This window comes from Anolis carolinensis, chromosome 4 (assembly GCF_035594765.1).
Source record: "Anolis carolinensis isolate JA03-04 chromosome 4, rAnoCar3.1.pri, whole genome shotgun sequence".
Lineage (NCBI taxonomy): Eukaryota > Metazoa > Chordata > Lepidosauria > Squamata > Dactyloidae > Anolis > Anolis carolinensis.
Genome location: NC_085844.1, coordinates 136070117 through 136097524, shown reverse-complemented (window position 1 = coordinate 136097524; position 27408 = coordinate 136070117). Strand labels below are relative to the sequence as shown.

The 27408-nt window shown below is 41.0% G+C and overlaps 1 protein-coding gene and 1 long non-coding RNA gene across 5 annotated transcripts; one reads left to right on the top strand and one right to left on the bottom strand.

Annotated features, from left to right (window-relative positions):
* Positions 1 to 236: 236 nt before the first annotated feature.
* Positions 237 to 27372, bottom strand: apbb3 (amyloid beta precursor protein binding family B member 3). Of its 4 annotated transcripts, none has more exons than XM_016993077.2 (12): positions 27261 to 27372; positions 11610 to 11788; positions 9722 to 9801; positions 9176 to 9236; positions 8031 to 8177; positions 7112 to 7239; positions 6691 to 6805; positions 6062 to 6149; positions 5012 to 5095; positions 4024 to 4139; positions 2484 to 2705; positions 237 to 1913 (listed from the first exon to the last, which is right to left on the bottom strand). In XM_016993077.2, exons 1-12 carry the CDS (start codon positions 27307 to 27309, stop codon positions 1680 to 1682), a joined length of 1503 nt encoding a protein of 500 aa, XP_016848566.2. In that variant the 5' UTR covers positions 27310 to 27372; the 3' UTR covers positions 237 to 1679. The 4 variants fall into 4 exon arrangements, with proteins under 4 accessions (XP_016848566.2, XP_062833931.1, XP_062833932.1 ...); XM_062977861.1 differs by having other exon boundaries at positions 476 to 1913; positions 2484 to 2702; XM_062977862.1 differs by lacking the exon at positions 5012 to 5095 and having other exon boundaries at positions 476 to 1913.
* LOC103278614 (uncharacterized) lies at positions 11783 to 22779 on the top strand. Its single transcript, XR_010005264.1, has 4 exons — positions 11783 to 17756; positions 17890 to 17958; positions 20762 to 20860; positions 22076 to 22779. It is a non-coding gene; the product is annotated as an uncharacterized LOC103278614 (long non-coding RNA).
* Positions 27373 to 27408: the final 36 nt, after the last annotated feature.

Below are 27408 nucleotides of genomic sequence, written 5' to 3'. Positions count from 1 at the left end.
ATACACTTGCTCTCATTTAATTTAGTGTGACTCATTTTCAAATAAACACAGAATTGTTTAGGGGCATTTCAATTTGAATTAATTTAGACAGCCGCCCAGCATCCCAAGAATAATAATTAGAATAACTCATTTATTCTAATGAGAAAGTCATTAGAATTCTAATAGCAAGTCATTAGAGCAAGTACATGAGCAAGTCATTCCGGCAGCAGTTTTAAAAAGAGGAAATCAAAGCCAAATTAGAAAGCAAGTATAGCTTTCTTCTATATCAGTTAATTTATTTGCACAAATGATCAGATATAAAGTATCACTGAGGTAGACTTGAGTCTATCTTAATCTAGATCTAATTATAAATGACTTACACTAGGCTCAAAACTGTAAAGGGAATGTATTTGGAGATCTACCCTCCCTCTCACCAGCTCTTGGCACCCATTTCTAACACAGATAGAGTGGAACTCAGTAAGCCATTTCACCAATGTTGAAGAAACATTATATTTATATACTTTCTTTTAAAATAAAAAGAATCCACAGGAAACACTTCCATTCCCCTTATCCTACTTCTCTTCTCAAAACTATAAATCACTTGTATCCCTTGGAGCTACTGCTCACCAGCACAGGACACGTGGTGATGGTCTGGATGAATGGGCCCCGATCCATGTGCCAAGCTAGGCGTGCTGGTGTTGTTATGAAGGACAATCATGGGTGCTGGTGCAACACACGTTGTTACAGACATTTTGCTAGTGGGCACTGGTATGTGCTATGTGCACCATCTGCTTGTTGAATGCTTAACTATGGTCACTGGCTTATTTCAGAAGTGTTGATTTCCAGTGTCTGAATGGTTAGCAACCTCTGATTAGGGTGGCCATGGCCACATGTTACTCAAACATATTCAGAAGCTAGATGATTGGCACATTCTTTGCCAATGAACAAGTGCTGTGAAATTGGTAGGGCTCTACCAGTTTTGGCCATGTTGAGAAGGGGAAGTGTAGTCCCTCATGAAAATGTGGGCTGGTTCTGTGCCTCAATGCAAGGACTGAGAGTATATAGGCTATTTCTTAGGGGGAATGCTTCTCTTATTGTTATGACTGACATCCCCAGAGGCCCACAAGCATATATTTGCTGCCTTAAACCAAGAAATGTGCCTGCTTAGAGGTACAAAGATTGTTTCTTTCCATTGGCTTTGCAGTTGGGTTTCATATGCCAAGCATTCATGCTACAGCTGGGGACAAAAGACTGGAGATGTCCACAGCTTTAACTACATAAAATCAAGTGCAGCTACTGCTTCAGGAAGCTGTCATGCCTGCTCTGCCCTGTTCCACAAACCTCAAGGGGTTGAGGAATAAGATTTTTAAGCCTGTGTGGTGCTTTTGATGCTGTCTGCTGCACATGCCAAGGAACATTCTCAAACATTCACGTGCGGCATTCGTCTTCCCCATTACATCTTTTCTTCATAACAACTATGTAGCAAAGGACTAGAAGGAATATGCATAGCATGTCCAGGAGCAGCCAGGACCCCTTCCCCCAAGGGCTAGTCTTGGTTGTATGTGTTGGCTCTTTTAGCTTCTGTGAAAGAAGCAACAGACAAAACTGCACTATTTACATTCTGAGCCTGGACATCAGAAGAAGGCTGCTGTTAAGTCTCTCGTGGGGCCCACCATCTCCTCCATGCAGTCTCAGTTGGCTTAAGGTGTCTGCAGCATGGAATGTTTTTGGCGGAATGCTTCAAAAAAAGAGAGCACCCCTCTCTTCCTCGCGGGGGCCCCATTGCCATTCTTCTGCAGAGAGTGCCCTGTGACAGGGAATGGGCACATGGTGGAGTCTACTGACACTGTCCGTTTCATTTTCAGGATGGAGCGTGAGCCAATTTTTGGTTTGATCCGTGATGTTGAAGCCACTAAGCACTTCTGATACTGAACCTATCAAAGAAACAATAAGTAAGTCCTGTTAAAATTGCAGTGTACAGTCACCTTTAAAGAAACCTGTCAGTTGTTGTGTTTATTAGTTATTAGAACGACGGATGCTTCAAATAGCTCCTTCCCTCAATGAGGCCAGAGTTTCCCAGATAACAGACAGGAAATCTGAGATTGATAGTCTATATCTGGTCAAGGACAACCAAACCAGGAATTGATTTGTTGAAAACCACAGAGTGTCATTGTCTCTTGACTTTTCCTGATGTAAACCTTTTCTGCCTGTAGCCATGTCAAGACTGGAAAAAATTGTTTAACCACATACACAAAACAGCTCTGATACCAATGAGTACAGTACATGGATGATAATCTGTTTTTCATGCACTTTGAAATTACAGGGGACTTTGGCTGTTCAATAGGAAATTGAACTGGTACCACTCTAAAATTCAAAAGTATGTGTCTCAGAGTTCTCACACATTAATGGTTTTGTATCAGAAGAAGAACAGTTCTGGGATAGGTAGAAGATAAAGCAGTTTGTGAAATCCTGCAGGGACTCAGTCAGGGCCTTTTGGTACTTACCATGCATGCAGCTTGAACTGCTTCTGATATGATGCCAGCGTCTGGCTCACACCAAAATGCTGTGCACTGGAAACATTGTTGCCCCATATCAGTGATGAGGGCAAATGTGTGGGCATCTTTCCCAATTCCAATAAAAGTAACATAACGGACTTGGCATTGCCAAATGCAAGTGTCCTCTTCTTCTTCCTCTTTCTCCTCTCCCTCCTTCTCCTTTGCTGACTCCTCAAATAAAACAATAAAGAACCAAGTGAGATTAGATTAAGGATGCACCCAGACCAGCACTCCTCTTACACTTTACTTCACTTCAGTCCTAAGAGCTAACCATTATATATTGCCACGAAAAATATAATTTTATATCTCATAATTTTTAAACAGAAATGTTTGTTCTTCAAACCCAGCTCAAGCTATCAAGACTTTCCACATTCCAATTAATCTGATATAGTGGCCAAAGGAGTTTGAGGCATTTTGAGCCAGGATCAGAAAATGTCTTCCAGACTTGAGAATTTGCTACTTGTAACATCTGCTTAAATCAGAACATGTGGAGCAAGAAAAAGCAGCAGAAACAGCATTCAAGTTGGTTCACATAGGGAAAAGCAGGATCAGGAGCAAGGAGGAGATGATTTGAGAAGAAATAAAGAGCGGGTGAGCATGGTTATGGCCTTTCTAAACCCCAAAGGGAAAGCCCTCTCTTTCTCTGACCCCCCAAGTGTCTTGCCAATAATTGGCAATGAAGAGAAGAGTCATTCATCAACATCTGGAAGCCCTGATGTTCCCCACACTTTGGTTAAGTAATCTTTGAAGCATTCCCAGGCCAATGTATGCATAATGTGTGCATACGTGTTGTTGTTTCCTCTGTCTTCATGCATCTCCCTTCCTTTATGATGATGCATGGAAAATGGATATTTAATGAAGGTAGTCCTTAAGTCTCCTTCTGCCTTTGTATAGTTGGTTGTGCTTTGAAGAAAAGGGACTCCGAGTCCACAGCATAACTGGACACACAATGTTAGAAAGGGAGAGAGCCAACCATTTGCAGTTTCTGTTCGTCTTCCTATGCTCCCTTAAGCATGCTAAATCAATTAATTTCAAAGCATTCTGGAATTAAAGAATCCATTAATTTTTATAGGAGAATTGGGCAACTGTTAATCTCTCCTGCTGAAATCGTTAGGACTTAGAAGCTATTACTTTTAGTTTCATCATGCAAATCCATGGCAAGTGGCTTGCACAGAACAAATAGTAAGGCTGAATTCTCAGCTTCATTCATTCAGTCTACAAACCAACTGGACAGTCTACAATTTATTAAATTAAAAAGAGGTGATGTGAGTCAACAGTATTTAGAGCAGCTGATAATGGTGAAATACTTTTTAGACTATGGCGAGGAATGTTTGAACATGCACATAAGCCCAACAAACTGTGGAATAAGGTTAGATCCATGAATATCTTTAGCTGAGAGATGAACTGAATCCAACATCACTGAATTTACAACCTGTACAGCTCTAAGATCTCTGATTACAGAATGCCAACGCAAGGTAAGTAGTCTTACCTCAGCTTGGTCTGCTTGCATCACCGAGTCTGAAATACTGATGACTGATGGAATCCACTGCTCACGCTCATGGCTGCTTATCAGGTCTTCAATCGCATTGTTTAGTACATCCATCCCTGAAGTTGTGAGACAAGAAGGAAACAACATGGCAAGTCACCACTGAGCCAGAGAAGTGGTTCTCAAGAACAAGGCTTTGGACTGTAGAAGGAACCAAGTTTGACAAAAACCCAGGAACAAGGGGTTAGGTGAGGGAATAAGATGTCATGCAGAAATCAGTAAAAAGGTGGTAAGAGGTGCCATTAGGCATTTTCAAGCAAACACCAGCCATATTCAGAGCAATATCTATCCCACCCTTGTCAAAAGAGAATACTGAGATGCTTCAAACATGCTTGCATTTCTAGAGTTTCTAATTCCTTGCATGAAATGGTCTGTTAAAAATTATCTTTATAGTACAATAACTATGGATTGCCTGCTGAAATTCGTAAGAGTCAACCCCCTATTATATAGGATCTGGGGACATGGGCTCTCTCTTTATAATTAAAAATGCAATAAGCCTCTGGTTTGCAAATTTGTTTGAGGAAGCACTGAACAAAGAAACTTTATCCATGGATTTTTTACTCAAAGATACTTTCTATACTTCAAGCTGATTTCCCAACTAGGGGTTGAGGGAAGATTGAGTTTTCCCTTAATCTTGGCTTGCTTTCAGTTCAACAGCACAGTAACTATGAGAAAGAAGGCTCATAGTCCTTTGGCAAAACTAGGCCAAGGTTGGCTGGTTCATTTGAAAAAGTGGGCCCAGAGAAAACAAGGCAGTCCTGCAAGGATCCCAAAAGAAGCCACAAAGAAGCCACTCCCTTTGCTCAGAGATTATGCACAGATTCCCAGAAGCATCAAAACCAGCCAATACAGCTACTAACCTCCTCTACTAAGCACAGAGCAGCCCATCATACACAAATACAGGTTGCAGAATACAACGAGAACTACCTACCCATGGGTTTGGTCACTGGTAAGCTGCCAATATACAAAGCTTCATATTTCTGGACAGACCCTCTCGCGGCATCCAGAATGTCAACTGCCAGGAGCAAAGGACAGTGAGCACAGCCTCTCCATGCTACTGTTCAGCCAATAAATCCCAGGGCATTAAGGAAGAGAAGGTTCTGAAATACGGCAGCTGGAAGGAGCCAGTCACTTTCCAGCCTGATCTAAGGCAAGTCTCACTGAGTTCAAGCTAAAGATCCCCACATCACCACATTTTTCATCAGAAAAAAGACCCATGAGTTGAGATGCATATGTTCTGTAGGAGCTACCAAACTCTCTACTAAAGGCCATATGGATCAGGAGTACAAGCAAGACGGTGCCAGTTCTTTCCCCCATGTTTGAAAATGAGTACAGTATGATAGTGAAACTGCCTTTCCCAGATGGCCAAAAACATGGAAGCTTCTGCCTGGCAGTGAGTGCTGCTGTGTTTTTCTGGTGGAGCAAGTGGCTGACGGTAGTGCTCTGTCTTTTAGTGTGCCTCTGTCAGGGTTCCCTCCTACCTCCCGAATGACTGTGAAAATGAGCTTTCATGATTGTCACTGATATCCATTTTGAATGGAGAGAATGGCATCCCATAAAATTTATTAAAATCCATAGTGTGGATCATAAAAACAGAAGGAAAAGGTTAAAAGGGATGTTATTTCCCTTTTTGAATGAGAGGGTCAGCCATGAATGTAGCCTTGCAAAAGCCTCACAGGAAGTACTCACCTCAAAGGAATTGCTCTGCATATTTTCTATTCCATACAGCAGGAGGAAGTAAATCTGCCATAAGTGGTAACAAATGTAGCTATTTGCTTTTTTAAAAAAACTTAATACACTATTTATGAAAATACAGGGGAGATTGTTTATATCAGAACTCAAGATCAATTTCCTGAGGAAAGGATAAGAGAAAATGCATGGCAAGAGGTTGGACTAGATGGCCCATGTGGTCTCTTCTAACTGTTATTCTATGATTCTATTTTTGCACTAGAATGGGATTTGGTGAATATAAAATGGATACCTTGCGGAGATAAGGCATCCGGAGTGAGAGGTTCAAGGGTAACAGATCTACTGAGGTTGTTACTTGCCACTGCTCGCTCAGCCATGATCTGCAAGAGAGAAAAAAGGCATGACAGTTTGGGAGCAACTATCTCAAGTTGAGTTGGTGAGAAGTTTCAAGAAGGAACCTCTTTCAATATATTAGCCAAGGAGAGGACCAATTAATGACAACGAGTGCATAGATAATCTAATCCTCAACTATTGTCAAAAATAAGTATTTAAAAGAAAAACCCCTTGCTTTAATAAATGTAGCCTGGTCCTAGATCAGTTTATGTAGAAGTACAGTAAATGCTACTTGGCTGATGTACTAACCGAATAAGCATACATAAGACTGCAACTTTCTTTGTAGCTTTGACCCAACATAGCAATGGCTACAAATCTAGTTCTGACCATGAAGTAAAAGGTCTGATGAGTTGATGGTACAAAGGAACAATTTCCAGCTACTAGAAACCCTGGACAAAACTGTACTGGCTAAAGACTGGGGACTCCTGGCACTGGGACTCCTGGGGCTGCACTGCAGGGCCCAGACACCCTCCTTCCCTCAGGTGTGCATGCACATAAAGGGACTGTGCCACAAGTCAGGAGGGGTACCTTGGAGCACATTTCATGCAGGGCTTTGGCAATGGCCTTGGCAGGCACATTGCAGTGGAAGACATGGCACTTCAGCACACACGTGTCCTTGTCACTGGCAACGAAAGCAAAATCCCTGCAAGGAGAGGAGAGCCCAGTGAGCAAGGGCAGGGCTCCAAGTGTTTGCCTTTGCTGCAGAAGGAAAGGGGGGCCTTACCTGTCCCTTTGTCAAGCACAGCATGTAGGAAAAGAAGAAAGGTGAGTTAATGCAGAGCCTCCAAACAAGAAACCCCACTGAGAGTCTGGGGCTGAGTCATAATGTCTTCTAATAAGAGGAGCTAGGGTCCTTGTAGGGAGGACATAGAGGAATCCCAAGGAAACAAAAAAATGGCACGACAGATGTCCCTCTTCTCTCCTACCCAGGAGAATGGGCACTACTCACCTGCCATTGTTGCAGCCCACACCCCAGACACGGATGTTGATGATGGGCTGACAGTGGATGAGGCTGTGGTCTAAAGGGTCCACCAAGCTCATTGTGTCTTTCTTCAGGATCATGACCATGTTTTGGCCCTGTAAGGAGAGACTCAACGTCGGTGACTGAGCCTCAGTTTACGAATGAAAAAATGTCTCCTCCAACAAGGACTAAAGTATAATGGGGAAGTACTGAAATGACACAGTGATATCAAAGGCTACCACAGCTGATTCGGTACTGTCCTGTTTTTCCCGCATTCTGTGCTAAAGTCATTGCTCAATATACATCTGAAATTTATAATTACATCACAATGACAGGATACATTCAAAATCTACAAGCATTTACTTTGGACAGGAAAAGTGGATCAGTCATGCTTCCTTGATCATTAATAACGCCAAATGTATCTTTTTTCTACACTGAAAAAGTGCATAGCTTAACAATGCATCAACAGAGTACACATCTTTGTTCATCAAACATGAACTGGTTACATATTTTTGATATTATACAAAATGAGATGCTTTCCAAAACATAGAGCAAACCTTCACTGGATGCTATATTTAAATGAATACAAAGTTAGCTTGTTTTCGACATGCCATAAATAGAAAATGAACAAAAGGATAACAGCACCTTTGGCTTGGACTTGTCTCTCATTTCACTCATTTCCTGCTATTCTCATGGTGTGAGATAATTGGAAGGTGGTCCTTTTACCAAATGATGTCATTCACAGATTGTTTGTGTTTGAAAAAGAAACGCTTTCCAGTAGCAAGGAAGGAATGACATCATATGATAAGTCCATGGCAAAAGATGCTGTTCTCCTACTGTAATTGTGATCTACCTGCCTCATGTGATAAACTCCTATATCTTCTTTCCTGATGCCTTTGATACTCACCTCACCCCATCGATCAGCAGGGTCCCAATTGTCACACTTGTTTTGAGAGAGTTGTTGGATGCAGTTATTCACTGCAATGCTGCTTTTGCCAGGAGCCAAGTCTTCCTCAGGGATCTCCACCCAGCCTAATGAACGCACAACAAAGCACTGGCAACAGAGACAGACAGGGTCACTAAAAAGCATATGTCAGGCTTCCTTAGTTCTTATTTTGCTACCCAGCCCCACAATTTGCTTACTGTTAGTGAATATGGAGAGAAAAGGAACAACCCTCCCATATCTGATTCTCAGCCATGCTATGCCTAAGAGCAGATGACCCTTCACCAACACTCTGAATATTTCTGTTTGGAATCCTACCATGTACCTGCCACTACGAAAACAATCCATTTACTATTCTTGCTTTTCATTAAGGCATCTGTATTCTATGACCATAATACATGAGCCCCCATATGTTTTTCAAAGAAGGGGAAGGAGAAGGGCTTCTCCATCTTCCTCTCACTTCACTGGGTGTAGTTTGTATTGCACTTTCAGAAGGTGACCAAATAGCTCTACTGGCCACATTGGTTAACCAGCCTTCAGTCATGAATTTTTCAATCTTTAAATACCCACATAGTCTTTATACAGCTGAGAAGAGGAAATTGAACATGCTAGTTTGTGTTAATTGTATGTGAGACAAGATCACATAAAATTATTATTTGCAGGTGAACAGCTGCTGAAGGTAAACCTAGTAAAAAGGATATAGACAGGGAAGCTATATACACTTGAATAAGAGTAAGTTCCACTGGAATCTATAGGCTTTTCTTCTAAATAGCAATGCATCATATTGTTATAAGTGCTATGAGTTACATGAAATACAGAATGTGAAAGTTAACCCTTTGCAACAAATGGGGGGGGGGGGGCACTACCAAAAATACCATGAGATGTTTTCTTCCTATTGCTACAAATAAAAAATAAGGAAAAAAATCATAGGTTCCTAAGAGTAGACTGGAATTTACACAGCACATCTTCATGAAGCCATCTTCTATAGTTGTCTCCCTGAAATGGCCTTACCTATGCTGAACTCATTTCACCCCTCTACATCCCAAAGAAGACTTTTCCAAGTTTCTGAATTAAGTGCCCTCCATTTTTCCCACATCACCTGACTGTACCTTAGACCCAGGATCTCTACTGGCTTGATGGTGCTCTTCCCCATGCCAAATCAATGATGTCCTGTAACAGAGAAAGAAACACAGCAGGAATGTGGAGGTTCTCTTTATCCCTATATCAAACCTCAAGAAAGTAATATTGTATCTGATATTATTGTGCTTGTATTAAACTAAAACTGTATTTTTCCTATTTTGAAATGGGAAATGATATATGGTATAAATATTCTATGTAATAATAATATGGATTTAACTTGCATGTTTCCAAAATGCTTTCTCTTTTATCACAGAGTCCCTGTTGTGAAGACAGCAGGGAACAGGAGGGGGGTTGGAGCAGATGGACAATATTTCTCAAAATATATTTGCAACTAAAAAGAAACAAACCAAAGATGTGTGGGGTAGGAACAAATGTGCTTTCATCTATATTTGTGCATTCTTATTTGAGAAATCATTAAAGAAGAATATGACAGCACCTCCAGACATTAATTCACTTTTATCCAAATTAGACATGTCCAGAGGACTTTGTGCAGTGTCCCCAGCAGGCAACCATACCTCCTTCTGGGCAGCGATGCCATGGGACTTGGAATGGGTCTTTCCCTGGGCATTCGTCTCACTGTTGCAGTCTGCGGGTCCTAAATAAGGACAGAGAATGAGTGTCTCAGAGTTGCTTCAAAAAGGAAACTAATACAGCAGGGATATAAATCACTCAGCATGAATCCATGCATGACATGTGAGAAAAATTAAGGGAACTCTTGGATCTCCGAGGCCCACACACAGGAGCTGATCCCCCTCCTCCACCCAGTCCACATAAAAACTAGCCCCAGTTTAAGGTTACACAATTAGTTTTAGGCCATGGAGGTTAAAAGGATTCATTTTTTACACTATCCCTGCCAACAAAAGAGCAATGAAGCGGACAGATTTAGAAGTGGCATTCAGCTCTGAATCCAAGCCCTGTAGGGCAAGATAACATGATGAGGAAAGTCTCAGGAGATTGTGGAGGTAGTATCATGGAGAGAGCTTTCAGAAAGCAGGGCTTTCAATGACAACAGTGTTGATTTACCATTAGTAGTAGAAGTACACACAGAAGTGTACAACTGTTAAAGGGTCATCATGACAACTTCTCATAGTCCTAGAACAGTGGTTCTCAACCTGTGGGTCTCCTGGTGTTTTGACCTACAACTCCCAAAAATCCCAGCCAGTTTACCAGCTGTTAGGATTTCTGGGTGTTGAAGGTCAAAATATTTGGAGACCTACAGGTTGAGAACCACTTTAGAAGGTTATGTTACTTCATATAGGATGGTCAGAACAAAAGCACTTGGTGTGAAGAACTGGTCATTCTATAAGTGAGCATTCCAGAGATAAGGAGAGCTGGGAATATAGTTCATTTCCCCCATCCCAAGGTCATGGGGAGCGAAGGAGGCCTTTGTTTAGCTGTTCAGGCAATGTTTCCAAAGCAGAGGTGGTTCCTCCCATGATAAGAGGGCTTAAGGCAATAGTTGTCTCACTATAAAAATATAGCAGTTTGACTTCCATTTCCCACTGCCAGGTCCCAACCCATGACCAAACTGTGGGGATTGGCTGTTTTTCATCCCTTCCACGGAATCTTTGGTTGTAATTGTCCAGCCTTCCTTAGTAAATAGACTCTGCTCCCATAGTGCCTGGTGATGGATATAATTCTAAACATATGGAGCTATTGAAATCCACCAAATGAAATATATTTGTTCTCATGCATAAATATCCTTTGGACACAGTGGTTTATAGGTTAAATGCCACAGAAACTATAGAAATAATGCTTCTCAGGCATGTAGCCGGGGGTGGGGGGTGGGGGGGGGGCTTGAGAGGCTTCAGCCGCCAACCTCCCGAAATTCTCAGGGTGGCCCGCAAGAAGGCCTTACATTTATTATTTAAACTGTTATGTTTATTCATATCATGATCTGATCACCAATATATCCCATATGCATGGGGGTATTGGGATAACAATACCAAAGGTTTGCTTGGGTAGATCCTCTCTCACCAAGACTCAGCCCCCCCCCCCCAACCAAAATCCCAGCCCCTCCCAAATCAAAATCCTGGCTATGGGCCTGATGCTTCTCATCATGGTTTACACAAACATGTAAGTGAGTTGGCACTTCCTTCATATGTTCTGAATATCCAGTGTCAACTTTGGAAAACAATTATTTCTCTTATCCAGCAATGCCTTGAAGAGCATGCAAAAGGTTTCATGCTGCAAAAGTTGGGGAGTAAGGCTGTGTCCACAGTTGCTACCCTGTTCACTCTAATTACAAGGCTCTGCAAGCAAAGTGTGAGTTTACAGTTTAATAATATGCATTTTTATTTTAAAAAGAATCGTAGATCAGTCTTAATTTAAGGGACAAAGTAAACACTGGAATGTTGATTTTACTGAGTGTGTGGAGAGCCCAAGGCTTTAGAGTCTAAATACCGTTTCTGGCGATGCAGCCTCCTCACTGTGTCCCTGGTCAGAGGTGCGGGACGGGTGTTGCCACTGGGTGGTGCCTGTGGGCACGTGCCAGTAGTAAGTCCCTGAGGAGTCATGGATTTTCCTCCATCCCGGAGGAAGGTCAAGATCCGCTTCCAGATTCTGGTCATTCCATAGATTATCTAGAAGAAAGAAAAGCATAACTATTCACAGAAAAGAATGAAGAGATCTTAATTCCTTCAAAGTCTCTTCTAGAATCTAAACCAAAATAAGCAATTCCTTAATTCTCTCTTATCCATATTCAAGGCAGAGTTCATCTCAGGGAAGCAGCTGTTACACAGAAACTTTGGGAAAGTTGGCTTCCAATATCAATTATTGCACATTTCCAAGCAACGCAATGCTAGGGTTAATTTGATAGATGAACTATTCATTTGAAATACCTTAACTGAGCACAATCTACTCATGTCTTCTCTGAATCCAACCAGATTCTGTATACAAAAAAGCCACAGGCCTTCTAGGTAGGAAAGAATAATTTTTTCTGTACACTTTCCAAGACTTTGGTAGTACCAATCAAACCCACATATTTCAGCATCACAAAGCATTTGAGCAATGACTTAACCAGTGAGTTTTATGGGTGAGATCAATTCACTGTCCTCTACTTAAAAAAAGCCCTGCATATACAGTATGTTCTTAATTCCCCCCTTTTTGCCAGCTTCTCTGCTTCTCTGTGCCATTTCTATGAGAGAAACGAGCTGCACCAAATATCCAAATATCTAAATAAAGGGGTTTGTTCTATGACATTTGGATCTGAAATCCAATTGTGTCTAAGGCCCCTTCCACACAGCTGTATAAAATCGACATTGGACTGGATTATATAGCAATGTGGACTCAGATAATCCAGTTCAAAGCAGATGTTGTGGATGATCTGCCTTTATATTCTGGATTATATGGCTGTGTGGAAGGGCCCTAAGACTATCAAAAACAGGGTTTTGGTCTTAAGAGTATTTTATGGATAGATTTTCATATTTAATAAAGGCATCCAAAAGATTTTAAGACCTAAGGGAGAAAGAGGGATGAACACAAATCATCTGTATACATTAAGATGAAAATCTTTCTGTTCCTGATTACTGGAGAAGGATAATCTGCTTGAGCCTCTTGTGGCACCAAATCATTAAAAGGGACAGGAGCTGCCAGGCATCTTTATTTCATTGCTCAGATTGTTTGAAAAGCTTCAGTCAGAAAACTAAACTAATTCTAACCCTCATTTCTATGTTGCTGTATCAGTATATAGTACATATGGTATATCCTAGGGGCATAAACTATCCAATTACTAGTTCCAGCTAGAATAAATACAATGAATCAATTGTGAATGAAAAAAACAGCACACAAGAACATCTCACAAGTCCAAGGGATCTACTTTGGGTGAGAGTGACAACTGAATTTAGGCCGTGGTGCTGGCAGATTTTTTTTTAATCCTCCCATTAAATACCTTGATGAGAATTATTTTCTCACAGTAATGCGACTTCCAGTACATTAAAGAAAAGGTAAAGGTTTCCCCCTGACATTAAGTCTAGCCGTGTCCGACTCTGGGGGTTGGTGCTCATGTCCATTTCTAATCCAAAGAGATGGCATTGTCCATAGACCAGGTTATGTGGCCCTCATGACTGCATGGACTGCGGCCTCTTTCCAGTACATTGCAAACATAAAAATATTCCATGTCCTCATAATGCTATGTGAATGCAGAATCAAAGATATCCCACAGTATGTTAAAACACTCAAAGCCTGAAAATACATATTTGCATGAAGTGGACTATTTGTTGTGAATAGCTCTGAAAACTTCAAAACATATCCAACACAAATGCAATGTATTTGTAGTAAAAATGGTGCCAGATTTTTTTAATTTTTTTATTTATTTGACTGAGGAAAAAATGGACATGGCTGAAATTTGGAGACATTGTTTATAACTCTTCAGGTGGATTTGTAAACAAAATGTGACTTTAGGAGGACCAAATTGTCCCATTGGCCAGATGAATGTTAAGTAGTTCCCATTCAGCAAATATCCCCTCCAACTTTAATTAAAAATGTCTTACACTTTCTGACTTTGATTACTTTTTATTTAGTGCCATACTGTATTTATGATTTGATTGGTTAGCCGCTGCTGAGATATTTCCGTTCCTGGTTTCTTTTCAATTTTTCTTTTCGTTTTATCATGAAACTGGAAAATGGGAAGAAATCATTATTAAGAACCCTGCCAGATACAGGGAATTATAGTGTGATATGTTAATGAGATGCCCCTTCTAAACAGGAAGCTTTTAATTAAAGCAGAGTTGACAAGTGTGGAGCTGTAGGGACAATTTTTACCTTATTGTGGGCCACTCTTCCACATTTTTGCTTGAAAAAGTAACCTAGAAGCTAGTGTAAGTTAGTTCCAGCTCCCATTTCTATTGTTTTGGTGTTTGTTTAGCTAACTTCTACAAAGGTAATGTGTTGGAGAAGACCTCAGTGCATTTTAAGTCACAGCATTGATCCTGGTGGCATTTTAAGATATTGAGGGGTGATTTTTTTGTTGTTTCAAGAAATGAACGCAAGGCTTGTTGGCTTTGGAGAACTTAGGACAGGTTGGGAGTTGTAAAAAAAGTAAGGGAGGCTGGTGGCTCTATGGAGCAACAAATCTAGAAAGCTTCAATAGCACTTTGCCAGTCTCTGCTGCACCTGTCAGTAAAATTACATTTTATGTGAAAAATGTGCCACAGACATCCCACAAAAGGTAGTCTGAAAAAAGACATGAGGACAAATCAGAAAATACTGTAGTGAACAGATGGATACACTGTATTTTCCATTAAAGTGATGGTTGGCTCAGTGCTATAGAATCATGGAAGTGAGGGACCACTTGGCAGAGAAATCTAAAGACCTTGTAAAACCACAACTTATATGATTCCATAGCATCGAGTTAGATTCTCCATAAAAAGTGAGTAAAGTATGGAATGTCCCATTTCAACATCCAGATTGAAACATAAGACTAGTGTATATTACAAGCTTCCATCTATTCATAATGACAATATTCTTCAGCCTCTTGATCAATCTTGACCTCTCTGTATCCCCTAAACAAATTTTAGATAGGGTTGCAATGTGTTCCATTCTCTATCTCCAAGAGGAAAACTATTTAAAGCCTTAGATAAGTAAAGGAGTCAGCAAAAGGATATTACACAACAGAATGTTCCATCTTCATCTTAGCATTGTAAAAGAATGAAATCAATACCCATAGGGTCATATCTAAGAGAGAAAGGAAAAGCCTGCAGTTCTAGTATTGGATCTGGCAAACACAACATGAACTAAATTCTTATGGGCACTTCTGAACTCAAGCGTCTAGTAATATTACGTCCTGAGGTGCAACTAAAAGCTGTATCAGTATCTTTATGCTCCCCTACTTCTCCCCATAGAAGATGGCAAGCACTAAGTTCACCTACAATTAATAATTTAAAAATGCCCTCAGTGATTATCTTGTATCAGCAAATTTTCTGTTCTCATTGCACTACATCTCAGACAAATGGGGACAAAAAATACTGTAGTTTTATTTGGCTGAATCAAAAAGAGAATTCTGGAATGTACTACTTTTGCGATTAAAATATACAGGAACAATAACAAAAAAATTTACTCTCCATCTGGTCTCACTATCTCTGAGCCAAATTTAATGCTACATAGAAAGTGCATGTACAATCTCTCCATATTTTTCTAACCAAAACATAGCTTTGGAAATTATGACTAGAAGGAGGAGGGAGGTGGAATGGGACCCACAGCCTCCATCTTTGGGGCATTTTCCCCCACTCAGAATTAGTGAAACTCTAACTTAGCTAACCCAAGTGCTCTTGGATATTCCTGTTGTTTCGAATATCGCACTACACCACCTTGAATGGTTGCCTGGAGGTCAAGAAATGTGTTTCTGTTTTAACCCATCTCAGATTCAGTTTATGATATATGTTGCCCTTGTATACTGGCTGACTCACAAACTATATACATGTTTGTGTATTCCAGTAATCACTGCCAGTTGTGATTCATGCTTTTTGCTTAGGTATCATGCATTCAGGTGTACCTCAGCTCAGAGGATAAATGCAGAATTGGATAATCTTTTACTGCAGTTGCACATGACTCTTTACTAGCATGTGTCTCTGTTCTCTGCTATTTTGGCACTAGGTTTGTATTTTCTGGCTCAGTCTATCATTGTATTTTTATTTTTAAAAACACAATGGTTTAACTAGAGAGGCATCATAACCCCAGAAAGAATGCTTTATCTACTTTCATAAAGCACCCACTGGATCCTGTGGCCAGACAGGTCCTGCTAGGTCCAAAGAACATTTGGATCCTGCAGTTATTGGAAGAGATATAATGGATAACAATAGATGTCCACAAGAGAAAAATGGAACTATGTGTAGGCTGCATCTAATCTTGTTGAATTGTGGGGATTGGGGATCCCAGCTGGAGATAAAGCATCTGAAAGTTAAATGCTAACAACAGAAGTGAGGACAAGTCTACTGAGAATGAGGAAGTAGAACTTCACCTTGTGTTTAGGATAAATGTGCTGAAACATTCAAAAGCAACCTGTGTAAATATCTGTCAAAAATAATATTTTTAGCAACAAACTTCAAAATTAATTCATAAGACCTTCTCTACCAGGGAATCCTATTAAAGCTTTACTGGCCTGTATGGACAAAGAGCTCAACTTGGAATAAGGCATCTGCCCCTGTTATTATAATTGCTGGCCTGGCCATCCCTTGCCAGTCTCTCAAGCATCCCTCACTTATCCTCTTCTTTATTATAGGATGCTATCCCATGTACACCCACACACCGTGTCTTAACACTTCTAAAACATCTGAATAATGTAATTAATCGGAGCCCATCACATGATACAGGGAGACACACACACACACACGCACACCGCGTGCATCATGGTCTGTTACTGAAGTGCTTTGAAAGTGTTAAGGGGAAGGGGTGAAAGAGAAGCAGAAATCATCTCCTGTGCTCAGAAATCACTATGAAATGGGAGAAAACAGCAAAAAATGGAATGGGATCTGTCAGATTTTCCCGCATTCAATCGATTTGGTGACATGGGTAAATGGGCATTCCTATGGGTGTTGTTGTACAAAGCAGTGATGCCCTGGTAGTCTCCCAAAACCCAGCTGCACTACTTCAGGAGATCCCTACTTCAGCACCTCCAAGTTCCAAAACTCGAAAACTTGAGCAATTTCAATCTTTCCCAGTTTTGGAACTCTCAAGATCGTTTTTGTTTTTGTTTTTTTAAAGGAAGTGGGCAGGAACTGCACTTGCTCGTGTGATAAATCTGAAAATTGATAATTTCAGAACACAGGGCCAGAAACAACAATATGGGATGGGGAATGAGAAACAATACACTTTGTTTTCAAACGCTATGGGACATAATGTGATGGTAATGTGACGCTCTCATGCATATACACCCCTTCATGGGATGAAGTGTGGAAAGGCTAAGTGGTCTCCCATGGCCCATTCATTTCAAGATAATTGAATAACACATTCAACTTCTAATCTATTGTACTTTATTTTATTATTATTATTTATCTTTGGAAACACTCTGGAAATTTTCGCACTGAAATGTATGAAATAGGTTAAATATTATCATACTTTCTTATTGAGAACAGAAGAGTAAAGACAAAATACAAACAGAAAATTCAAAACTTGCTAATTGGTCAAAACCTGATCAGCTGCCATCTTCTTTCTTACCATCTGTTATAAAAAACATTCATTAGGGTCATGAGATGTCAGGGGTGGATCATACAATAGATGTAGCCCATGAAATATTTATTTTGAAGCCCACAGGGGCTCTCAGCATTCTATGAATTGTGTAAATGTCAAGTTGTTATAGAAGCATCAATTCTGAATTATGGTGATCCTATCCTAGGGTTTTCTTGGCAAGATTTGTCATTGCCTTTCTCTAAGGCAGGGAGAGTATGACACCTAGGTCACCCAATGGTTTCCATAGCTACTCTCACAGAATTCTAGACCAGCACTCAAACCACTACATCCTTTTGGCTTTCAATAAAATGTCAGCTGGGTTCATCAATAATGAACATCATAATCTCAGATGGACAAGGCTAGAGGAGGGAGTCATTTAGGAAACTGGTATGGGAAAGTATCTGAAGATCTTTAGTCAGAGGAGACCACTTTCCTTGGCTGTCTGCATTTCTGGGAAATTGATAAGAAGGCACAGGAGTAAGAAACAAAGCTAAATTTGCAATCTGGTGTTTCACTGCAGGACTTCCAGGAGCAGGGCTGTAACCGTAACTGTATCTGCCCCAGTGAACACAGCTAAAAATATCCAGAGGTCAGTGTGCCCCTTCTGCTTTATGATCCTGTTGATTTCCCCCAGTATGGAGGGGACATAAGGTGAATAATCCATCACTTGCAATTCAATTACATACTGCAGGCCCTGCTGTCTGTTCCTGCCAAACTGTGTTCTGTTTAATCAGGCCTGGCCATCCTCAGGAGCAGCTCAACCAGCTGCCAGCAGCAACCCAGCAGTTGCCCCCTTAGGCACACAGAGATCAGAGCAGAGGCTCTGACTCACCCAATTCCTGGCACACAGCTACGCATCTCTCTCACGTACACATGCACACACCATTTTGGTGACTTGGCTTGGGAGTTTAGCAAAAGGAGAAAGGCTGGACATCGATGGACACCACATTCAGGCTATGCAAAATTCACCTTCATGCTGGCAATACCCAGACAGCAAGCTAAATTTCTGGAGTCAGCAAAAAAAAAAAAAAAATACAGATTGGCTCCCTGTTAACTAGACCAATTCCAGAAAGCAGGATTGTTGACTCCCCATTCAGATTTTATAGACCCACATGTGGAATACTTGCCAACTCAATATCATCTGACAAAGAGGATACCAATCCAAAAAACTTTATGCCATAATAATATGTTAATATTGTATTTCACCAAAACTAAGGTACCATCAAATGTAAGGCACACTCCATTTTTGAGGCTTCAATTTTCTGGGGGGAAAGAATAGTGTACTTTTTAGAATTTCCTCTTCATGCACAATATCTTGCAATAACTTCAAATTGGCTTGGTAGTGAAATCTTGTGGACAACAAGTTAAACTTGAGCCAACAATGTGATGTGACAGCTTAAAAAGCCAATGGGATTTTGGCCTGCATAAATAGGCATATAGTGTCTAAATCCAGGGAAGTCCTGCTACCCCTCTATTCTGCCTTGGTCAGGCCACACCTGGAATACTGTGTCCAATTCTGGGCACTGCAATTTAAGAGAGATTCAACAAGTTGGAATGTGTCCAGAGGAGGGCAAATAAAATGATCAAGGATCTGGAGAACAAGCCCTACAAGGAGCGGCTTAAAGAGTTGGGCATGTTTAGCCTACAGAAGGCTGAGAGGAGACATGATGAGGGCCCTGTATAAATATGTGAGGGGAAGTCATAGGGAGGAGGGAGCAAGCTTGTTTTCTGCTGCCCTGGAGACTAGGACGCGGAAAAATGGCTTCAAACTACAGGAAAGGAGATTCCACCTGAACATTAGGAAGAACTTCCTCACTGTGAGAGCTGTTCAGCAGTGGAACCCACTGCCCTGGAGTGTGGTGGAGGCTCCTTCTTTGGAGGCTTTTAATTTTAAACAGGGGCTGGATGGCCACTTGTCAGGGGTGCTTTGAATGCAATTTTCCTGCTTCTTGGCAGGGGGCTCGACTGGATGGCCCATGAGGTATCTTACAACTCTATGATTCTATGTGGGATAAGGAGGGAGTGTGAAGATACCCAGAAAGTCATCTTGCCTGTATGAATCTTTATTTGTTAGGGAGGCAGCAGAAGCAGGAAGCGGCTCTAAGTTCAGCCAGACGTAAACCGGCATCTGGCTGAGGCTAAGGACAAAATGGTGAATACCTGGCAGAGCCACTAGGGCTAGGGACCTTTCCTCCTCTTCTCTCATAGGTGAAATGGTTAAAAAATCCCCCAAACTAGCAAATGTAAGGTGCCATTGAACCTGAGGCGCTCCCCATCCTTAAATCATTTTAAATGACTTTGAGCCAATGAAATACAGTATTAAAGTTTAAGGTCCTCCAGTTTCTGGTGCTTGTTGCAACAGACTTACAGCCCCTTCTCTAGAAGTTGTTACAAAAATCCTAGAAAAAGAAAACAGAGGAGGCAGGAGTTCCTAAAAACAAAACAAAAAATCTGATTTTCATTTTTTCAAATAAAACCTATTCCCCAAACTCAAACTTGTTGGGTATTTATCAGTGCAGTCAGTGAGCTGTCATCTCAATTTAGCCAAAGCTGAGCTCTGGTTTTATTCTGTAGCCCCCAGATATATATCTCAATCCGCTCGGCCATCTGCTCCCATTTTGAGAAGCTGCCACTGTGCACAAGTCGACAACACATTTTTCAAAGGGAAATTATGTGTTTTGCATTCCTAAACTACCTGGCCTCGGTTTTGCTTAAACAGTCCCTTTTTGCAATCTAGATTCAAGGAGTGGTAAATAAGACCAACAGCTTGGCTGGAGGGTCACTTGCTAACAAGGAAGAGCGGGAAGAAAGCCCTAAACACTGGTGTAAAGCTTAACTGATTCAGTTTGGCTGATATCAGACTTCAGAAAATCCTAGGGTAGGAGGTTGCCTGTTGCTCCCTTGTGGTCTTCAGGAGGCAGGGGTTCTAGTTTAGCCTCACAGCAAGGGAGCAACAGGAAGCCTTCTACTGAAAGATGCAATGTCTCACATGTAGGTGACACCAATAAAATTATCCAGGAGTTTGCAGGGTATATATGGGCTGTTCCGAGACTCTTTACCTTTGTTGTATCCCAATACAACACATGCCATGCCACCCCTTTCTGAAAAAAAAATTCAGGGGTAGCTGTTCTGGCAGTACAGCAAAATAAGACAAAATACATAACAGAGAGAGGATACTCCCTTCTTGGCCATGTGGGGACTGAGACAAAGAACAATGTAATTGAGTTAAAATTTTACTATCCTTTTTATCTAACCTAAAAATGGGAAGTGGCCTTTATCCTGCACTGAGGTCCATCCAAACTAACTGAAATACAAGATGGTAGGAATGTGACTGCTATTGTCTCCCTTTTTGTGTTTTTTCTCCTGTATGACTTTCAACATGTTTTTTCCAGATGAAGAAGTCAGTGGCCTGACAGATACTGAGTTATAACCCCATCAGTCCTACCCAACATAGACAATAGTGGGAAATGCTGGGAGCTTCCCCCAAAAAGGTCTGGAGAATTGTATCTTGCCAATACCAGTAATACAAGGACACATGAAAAGCCTGGTATTTGAAAATACTGGCATATAGGTACATCACTAATCTACCACTGATGCAGGGTAGAATTAAAGCATTTTTACAACAATTTCAATGTCGTGGATCAATGCTGTGGAATCCTGGAGTGAGGTGCCAGTATTCTTTGGCAGAGAAGGCTAAACAACTTGTAAAACTACAACTCTCATTATTCCATAGCATTGAGCCATAGCAGTTAAAGTATTATCAATTTTACAATGTAGATCAGGCATGGGCAAACTAAGGTCCGGGGAGCAGATGTGCCCCCCTGGGTGCTTACATCAGGCCCTTCTCATTTTCACTGTCCTCTTGGTATAAAGCTGCGGCAGCCCACCACATCCTTGTGCAGAAAGAATGGGGAGGAAGGCGTGCAGCAGCTGAAAGCTCTCTGGAGTGCTCTCCGCCACCGCGTATCTTTCCCTCCTCCTGGCATAAGGACAGTGTGAGCAGCCATATCCTTATGCTGGGAGGACGGCTTGAAGAAGGCACACAACAGTTGAGAGCCCTCCAGACTGTTTTTGGACATCGCCTGTCTTGCCCTCCTCCCAGAATAATGACGAGAGGACAGCTCGAAGATAGAGGGAAGAGTATTGGGGAGGAGGATCTGGGCAGTTGCCACATGTCAGGATGGGGTGCACAGCCCTAACCTTATGCCAGAAGGGTAACCTGAGAATGACCCGCTCCTCCTGGATTCACCCTCTCCCAGGCCCTCCCTCCCGGGTTCATCCCAACTAGTGTGTGCCTGGCTACTCTCTTTCCCAGCCCGGCTCTTCCTGCCGGGCCCACAATGCAGCCCCAAGGCAAAAGTTTACCCATGCCTGGTGTAGATGTACCCAACATGACAAAGAGCACTGACCTCTAGGGATGTGTGCATTTATCAGACCAAAACCAGCCTGGGCTCACCCGGATGAATTTTAAATGCATGTCCTTTGTTTAATTTCTGTTTTGTCTATGTATTTTATAGAGATACATTTTGATGTTTAGCTTTTATAGAGGTACGTTTCAATATGTGCATTTGTGGTGTCATTGCAGTGTTTATGAGTTTTAATTGTTCTGTAACCCACCTCGAGCCATGAGGAGAGGTGGGTAAGAAATACTATTAATAATAATAATAATAATAATAATAATAATAATAATAATAATAATTTTACAGTGCAGATGCATCCCTGTTCTCTACAATGATGCAGAAGAGCAACATTGAAGTACTCTTAAGAATCAAAAGAATACATCTTTAAATCAAAAGAATACATCTTTGAAAAATGACAGTTTTTTGAAAGCAGAAGAAGAAGAAAAAGGAAGTGCCAATGAAGTAGTTATAAATTCAATTTTATCTGTTGTGGTACTTGGAGATTATAAAGGAGAGACTATTGATAGCAAATAGAGAGACAGCATTACCACTTTCTTGAGTCTTTAATATTAGTCAACACAATAAGAGACTCAATATGTGAAAATATTCTAGTAAATCCTGTCATATAACTACTTCTGCTGTTCTTATGAAGATATCTGATAATTTAATCCACGATAACATGAATTCTGCACCTGAAAATTCACTAACTTTGGATGGTACTCCAAATTCATACTTCACACTCAGAGAGCTTTAACTAAGTAGACATGAATATTTATTGCTTTACCTGCATTTGTCATATGAACCAAATATTTGTGTTGAGAAAAATGTGACTTTTAAAAGATTGCAGACAGAAGTGGCAGCTGTAAACTAGAAACTTTAAAAGATAGAGAAATAGTGTTTTACGCCAAGGGAGAATACAGGGACCTGCACCTTTAAAGACTTCCAAAAACCAAACAAGATTTTTTCCCCAAAATGATATGTGCTTTTTCAATAAATTCTCAAACCTCAAAGGCTAGCATTGTTGATTTTGGATGAAATCAAAGGTGTTGGGGTGAATCAGAGCCAATGTGTGTAAATGGCTGTGCCACTAGGTCCTGCTCAGAGTCAAAGGATCCTTCTCATGAAAACAAAAAGGGTAGATGGGTCTTTTCAATCTGTCCTAATTGTATATATGCAGATAACTCAGCTCACATTAAATGTTATGGAGGTGGTGTAAAGATTTACAGGTTATCTCCCATATTTCGTCCACCCAAGGTATCACAGTTTTGCACAACAGGTTGTGAGTAAACCAGATGATAAAAATCACTGGAAGAATCCCAGTTCTGTATGCATGCTACTATACAAGTCAGGTCCAGACTATCTGAAGGTTGCTCCTGAAATAAGCATGTTAAAGCAGGTCTTTAGGAGTGGGGGTTTTCTCTGTCCTATTACCTTCTCAGGCTCATTTTGTGGGGAAAAGGGAGGTGACCTTCTCAATGGTTGCTCCCATACTATGGAAATCCTTCCCTAGGAAAACTAGGCCCCCTTCCACACAGCTGCTTTCCACATTTTCTGCTTTGAATATAAGGCAGTGTGGACTCAGATAACCCAGTTCAAAGCAGATATTAAGGGATTTTCTGCCTTGCTATTCAGGGCTATATGGTTGTGTGGAAGGGCCCTAGAATGGCTTCCTCCTTGCTCTTCTTCCACTGAGGAGTGAAAACTTCATTTCACCATCGGGTTTTTAGGCCTAAAGTGTGATGGTCTTTTACTGGTGAGCCATCTTGCTGTTTTTGTATTCTATAGTTGAATGAATTTTAAGCTTCAATGTTTTCATTAGATTGTTTAATTGTTTTTGAATAGTACACACATTTAAGTGATTTCTGTATGTTTTAATCTGGTTGTTGTTGTTGTGTGCCTTCAAGTTTCCAACTTATGACAACCATAAGGTGAACCTATAATGGTTTTAATAATGTATAAAGAATCTTGGATCCAAACAGATTAGGGGAAAAGTTAAACTATAAATGAATAAAATAACCATGGAATAATAATATTAGGATCTAGCAGTTGCTGGGAACATTCGTTGTCAAATGTCAAGTGGGTAACAAGTTAGGCACTGTGTCACTTTTCTGTCATTACTGCTCTGGGCAAATTCAGGCTGCGGTCAAATAGGAAAAAATGTAATGAGATATTTTATGTCTCTCTTGTTTCACATATGATTAATAACCAGGAATAGGATGATTCCTTGTAAAACCTTGGCAAAATGGGTGAATTTCATGCACCAGAACTCCCTATTTTACTTTCCTACTAAAACCCCCACAGTTGAAATACGTCATTAAATTGCAGAGAAGAGGAAAAATGTGTTAACCTTCCTTCTCCCAACCTCCGCAAACCAATAAACTATTATACTTGTGCCAACTCTGAGAATTTAATCAAGGAAATGCAGCTTTCACAGATGGGATTAATCTGGCTAGAACAGGCTCCAGCAAAGTGGGGATATATACCATATCCAGACTTTAACATATTCCTCCCAAGTGCTTGGACTAGGAGGGAGCGTGTTAGTAATTCTTCCTTATTTTTATTTGAATAAACAAAGACATTTTGAAATATTTACTATAGAAAAAAAGAAGCAAAGGGGTACAAAAATCTGGGATGTCATGTGGAAGTCTTTAATACATTCTCTTTAAGTCGTTGATCGTCCTTTTCCTGCATGGCAGGGGGTTGGACTAGATGGCCCATGTAGTCTCTTCCAACTTTATTATTCTAATAAGATACTTCAATATTCATAAATATTGGAAATTCAGAGAAATTTTCCATTACAAGGATCATCAAATAAAAAAAACCCATTTACCTAACTGCATGCTAACTATAATTAGAAGACTGGGCCTTCTCAGTTGCAACACTACGGTTATGGAAGTTGGCTGCCCTTTTAGCATCAAACCAATATATTTTTATTGGCCTTGCTTTTCCAGTTTAATTTACACCTCGTTTTAACTGCTGCATTGCTCTGCTGGATTTTTTCATTCTGCAAGGATACATTAGTTTCACTGTGTATATTTTTATTACATTTTACTATTCTTCACTATTAATTGTCCTGGGCAGGGTAGAGAGCACATTTTCAAGATACATAAACAAAATATGATTGAATATGATGTCTGTGTGATTTACACAGTTTCCTGTAAACACAGTGGGAGTTTCACTGTCTGAAAGGCAAGGTAAAACCCTTTTAAATAAGTGAAATAAATGCACACACACACAGAGACACTAGACTGTTTTTGCAAGTAGGTAAAAAGAGCCTGTGGACCCACAGCAAACAGTCTGACAGATTTTCCTCCTTCTCAAACAAAACACTAGGAAATCAATATCAGTAGGTCTCACATTCCATTATATAGAAATCTCTGCTTCACAGGAATAGAAGAATTATGACAAGATTTCACATTCATTGCCATTAGAAGAATCTCTTGATGACCTGGAAGAAACATGTATGTATCTGACCTACCGAAATTCTCAGTGTCAACATGGAGACTTGGAAATAAATTTAAAAGGCGTAAAGTGTAAAAAAAACAAATCCTTGATTGCTAGGTACATTTAGGATTAGATTAGTACATAGATCAAGGCTTCTTAAACCTTTCTTGCTGTCTGAGAAATTTTTTGTGACCCTCGACATATAGGTAGATAAAATAGGTATAAAATCAAACATTTACTGAAAATAAGCCAGCATTTGCAAGGCTTGCTCAACAGGCTGATATTGCTTTTTATGAAGTACAGCTGAAGCCTCTTCTGCAGAGTCCACTGTAAACGCTGTATGTTCAGAAATCTGTTTGGCTGTTGTCCATTTTTTCATGACCCCAACACTGAGCTTGGGGGGGGGGGAGGTCTCATTTGGGGGCAGGACCCACAGTTCAAGAAGCAATGACATATATGACCAAGTTGGCATTGTGTCCGATCCGAACAAATAATAATTTCTCATGCAAATGAAATGCTTTCCTGGTTAAAAGGAACACAGGTATTTGGCAGAATAACCATACAGCTCTCTTTGAGACTGGATATATGCTATGCATGCAATGCCTATACACAGATATGGGTGCCGCCTGAGCTCACATGCTCCAAGAGGGTGATGTTTTGTTAAGCGCAACCAACCATGAAGGGGTCAATCGGTGCAACAAACTCCGTCCCCTGGGTGACCGTCAGTGGCCACTAGAATACATGAAAATGGGTGTTTAAATCAAGGTCCTCAGCACATCTACAAGGAAATATGTTCTACGAAAACAGGCAAGTTGTCATAGAGGCTGCTTTTCCTGGAAGCGTACAAGATTCTCAAGCTGCCAGCTATGCAGACTTAGATGTTTAATCTACTTCAAATATATTTTGGTGGGGGGGAAAGCTAGAAATGTTTCCTGAAATCAAGCAACTGTTGCTTGATGAAAAGACTCGTCTGTGCCTTCGAGTCTACATCTTAATACAGTAGAGTCTCACTTATCCAAGACTCGCTTATCCAAGGTTCTGGATTATACAAGGCATTTTTGTAGTCAATGTTTTCAATATATCATGATATTTTGGTGCTAAATTCGTAAATACAGTAATTACAACATAACATTACTGCATATTGAACTACTTTTTCTGTCAATTTTGTTGTATAACATGATGTTTTGTGCTTAATTTGTAAAATCATAACCTAATTTGATGTTTAATAGCCTTTTCCTTAATCCCTCCTTATTATCCAAGATATTCGCTTATCCAAGGTTCTGCCGGCCCGTTTAGCTTGGATAAGTGAGACTCTACTGTATATGTTAATATTAAAATTGAAGACTCTCCAGTCTGTGGCTTTGGTGGAAACAGACTCTAGAGCAGGCATGGACAAACTTCGGCCCTCCAGGTATTTTGAGCCTCAACTCTACCGGATGTTAGGAATTGTGGGAATTGAAGTCCAAAACATCTGGAGGGCTGAAGTTTGCGCATGTCTGCTCTAGGAGTTTGTGTTTGTGCGGCTGTGCCTTCAAATCCCTGGTGACTTATAGCAACATCATTAATTTCATAGGGGAAATAAATACTAAAGAGGTGGGTTTGTCAGTCCCTTCCTCTGTCTGAAATGTAGCAGTTGGCATTGCTTGGTGTTCTCCCATCCTAGCACTAGCCAGGGCCGACCCTGCTTAGCTCCCAAATTCATAACGGGATCTTTAGGAGAATGGATACTGACTCTAAGCGAGACTCACTGCTATTGAATAATAACCGGAGCCAACTTTATGCCGAGAACAGCGCGTCTCTCCCTTCAGCACCCTGGACAGCGGCCTGGTCCTGGTCAGCTCTCAGTCTATGGCTGCGGGTTTGTTTACAACGCGGGAAGGCGCCTCCAGCCCCTTCTTTGCCAGGCATTGAAAACTCACTCCTCTCCAATTGCGGGGGGGGGGGGGGGGGTGTCGAAGAAGGACACCCAAACATCCCTTCACGCTGAGCCGTTGAGACAGCCCACCTCTCTTCTTCCTCCCCCTTCCCATCTGTACCCCATCCTCACCATCGCAGTTGACCAGGATGATGGCCAGCATATAGTCCTTGCCCAGCATGGCTCCGTTCGATCCGGAGGCGAGCCACCCAAAGCGGCAGCAAGGAAGGAGAAGGGGCGGAGTCAGGAGGGAGGGAGGGGCGGGGCCAGAGCGGTGTCG

What these genes read in the sequence shown, in the direction of transcription:
- apbb3 (XM_016993077.2), bottom strand. Translation starts at nt 27,309, where the DNA reads ATGCTGGGCAAGGACTATATGCTGGCCATCATCCTGGTCAACTGCGAT. An exon ending in AGGCTGCATCGCCAGAAACG is followed by an intron (nt 9,802 to 11,609) that starts GTATTTAGACTC and finishes GTCCTTATTTAG; the next exon opens with GACCCGCAGACTGCAACAGT. An exon ending in CTGCTGATCGATGGGGTGAG is followed by an intron (nt 7,240 to 8,030) that starts GTGAGTATCAAA and finishes CTCTCCTTACAG; the next exon opens with GGCCAAAACATGGTCATGAT.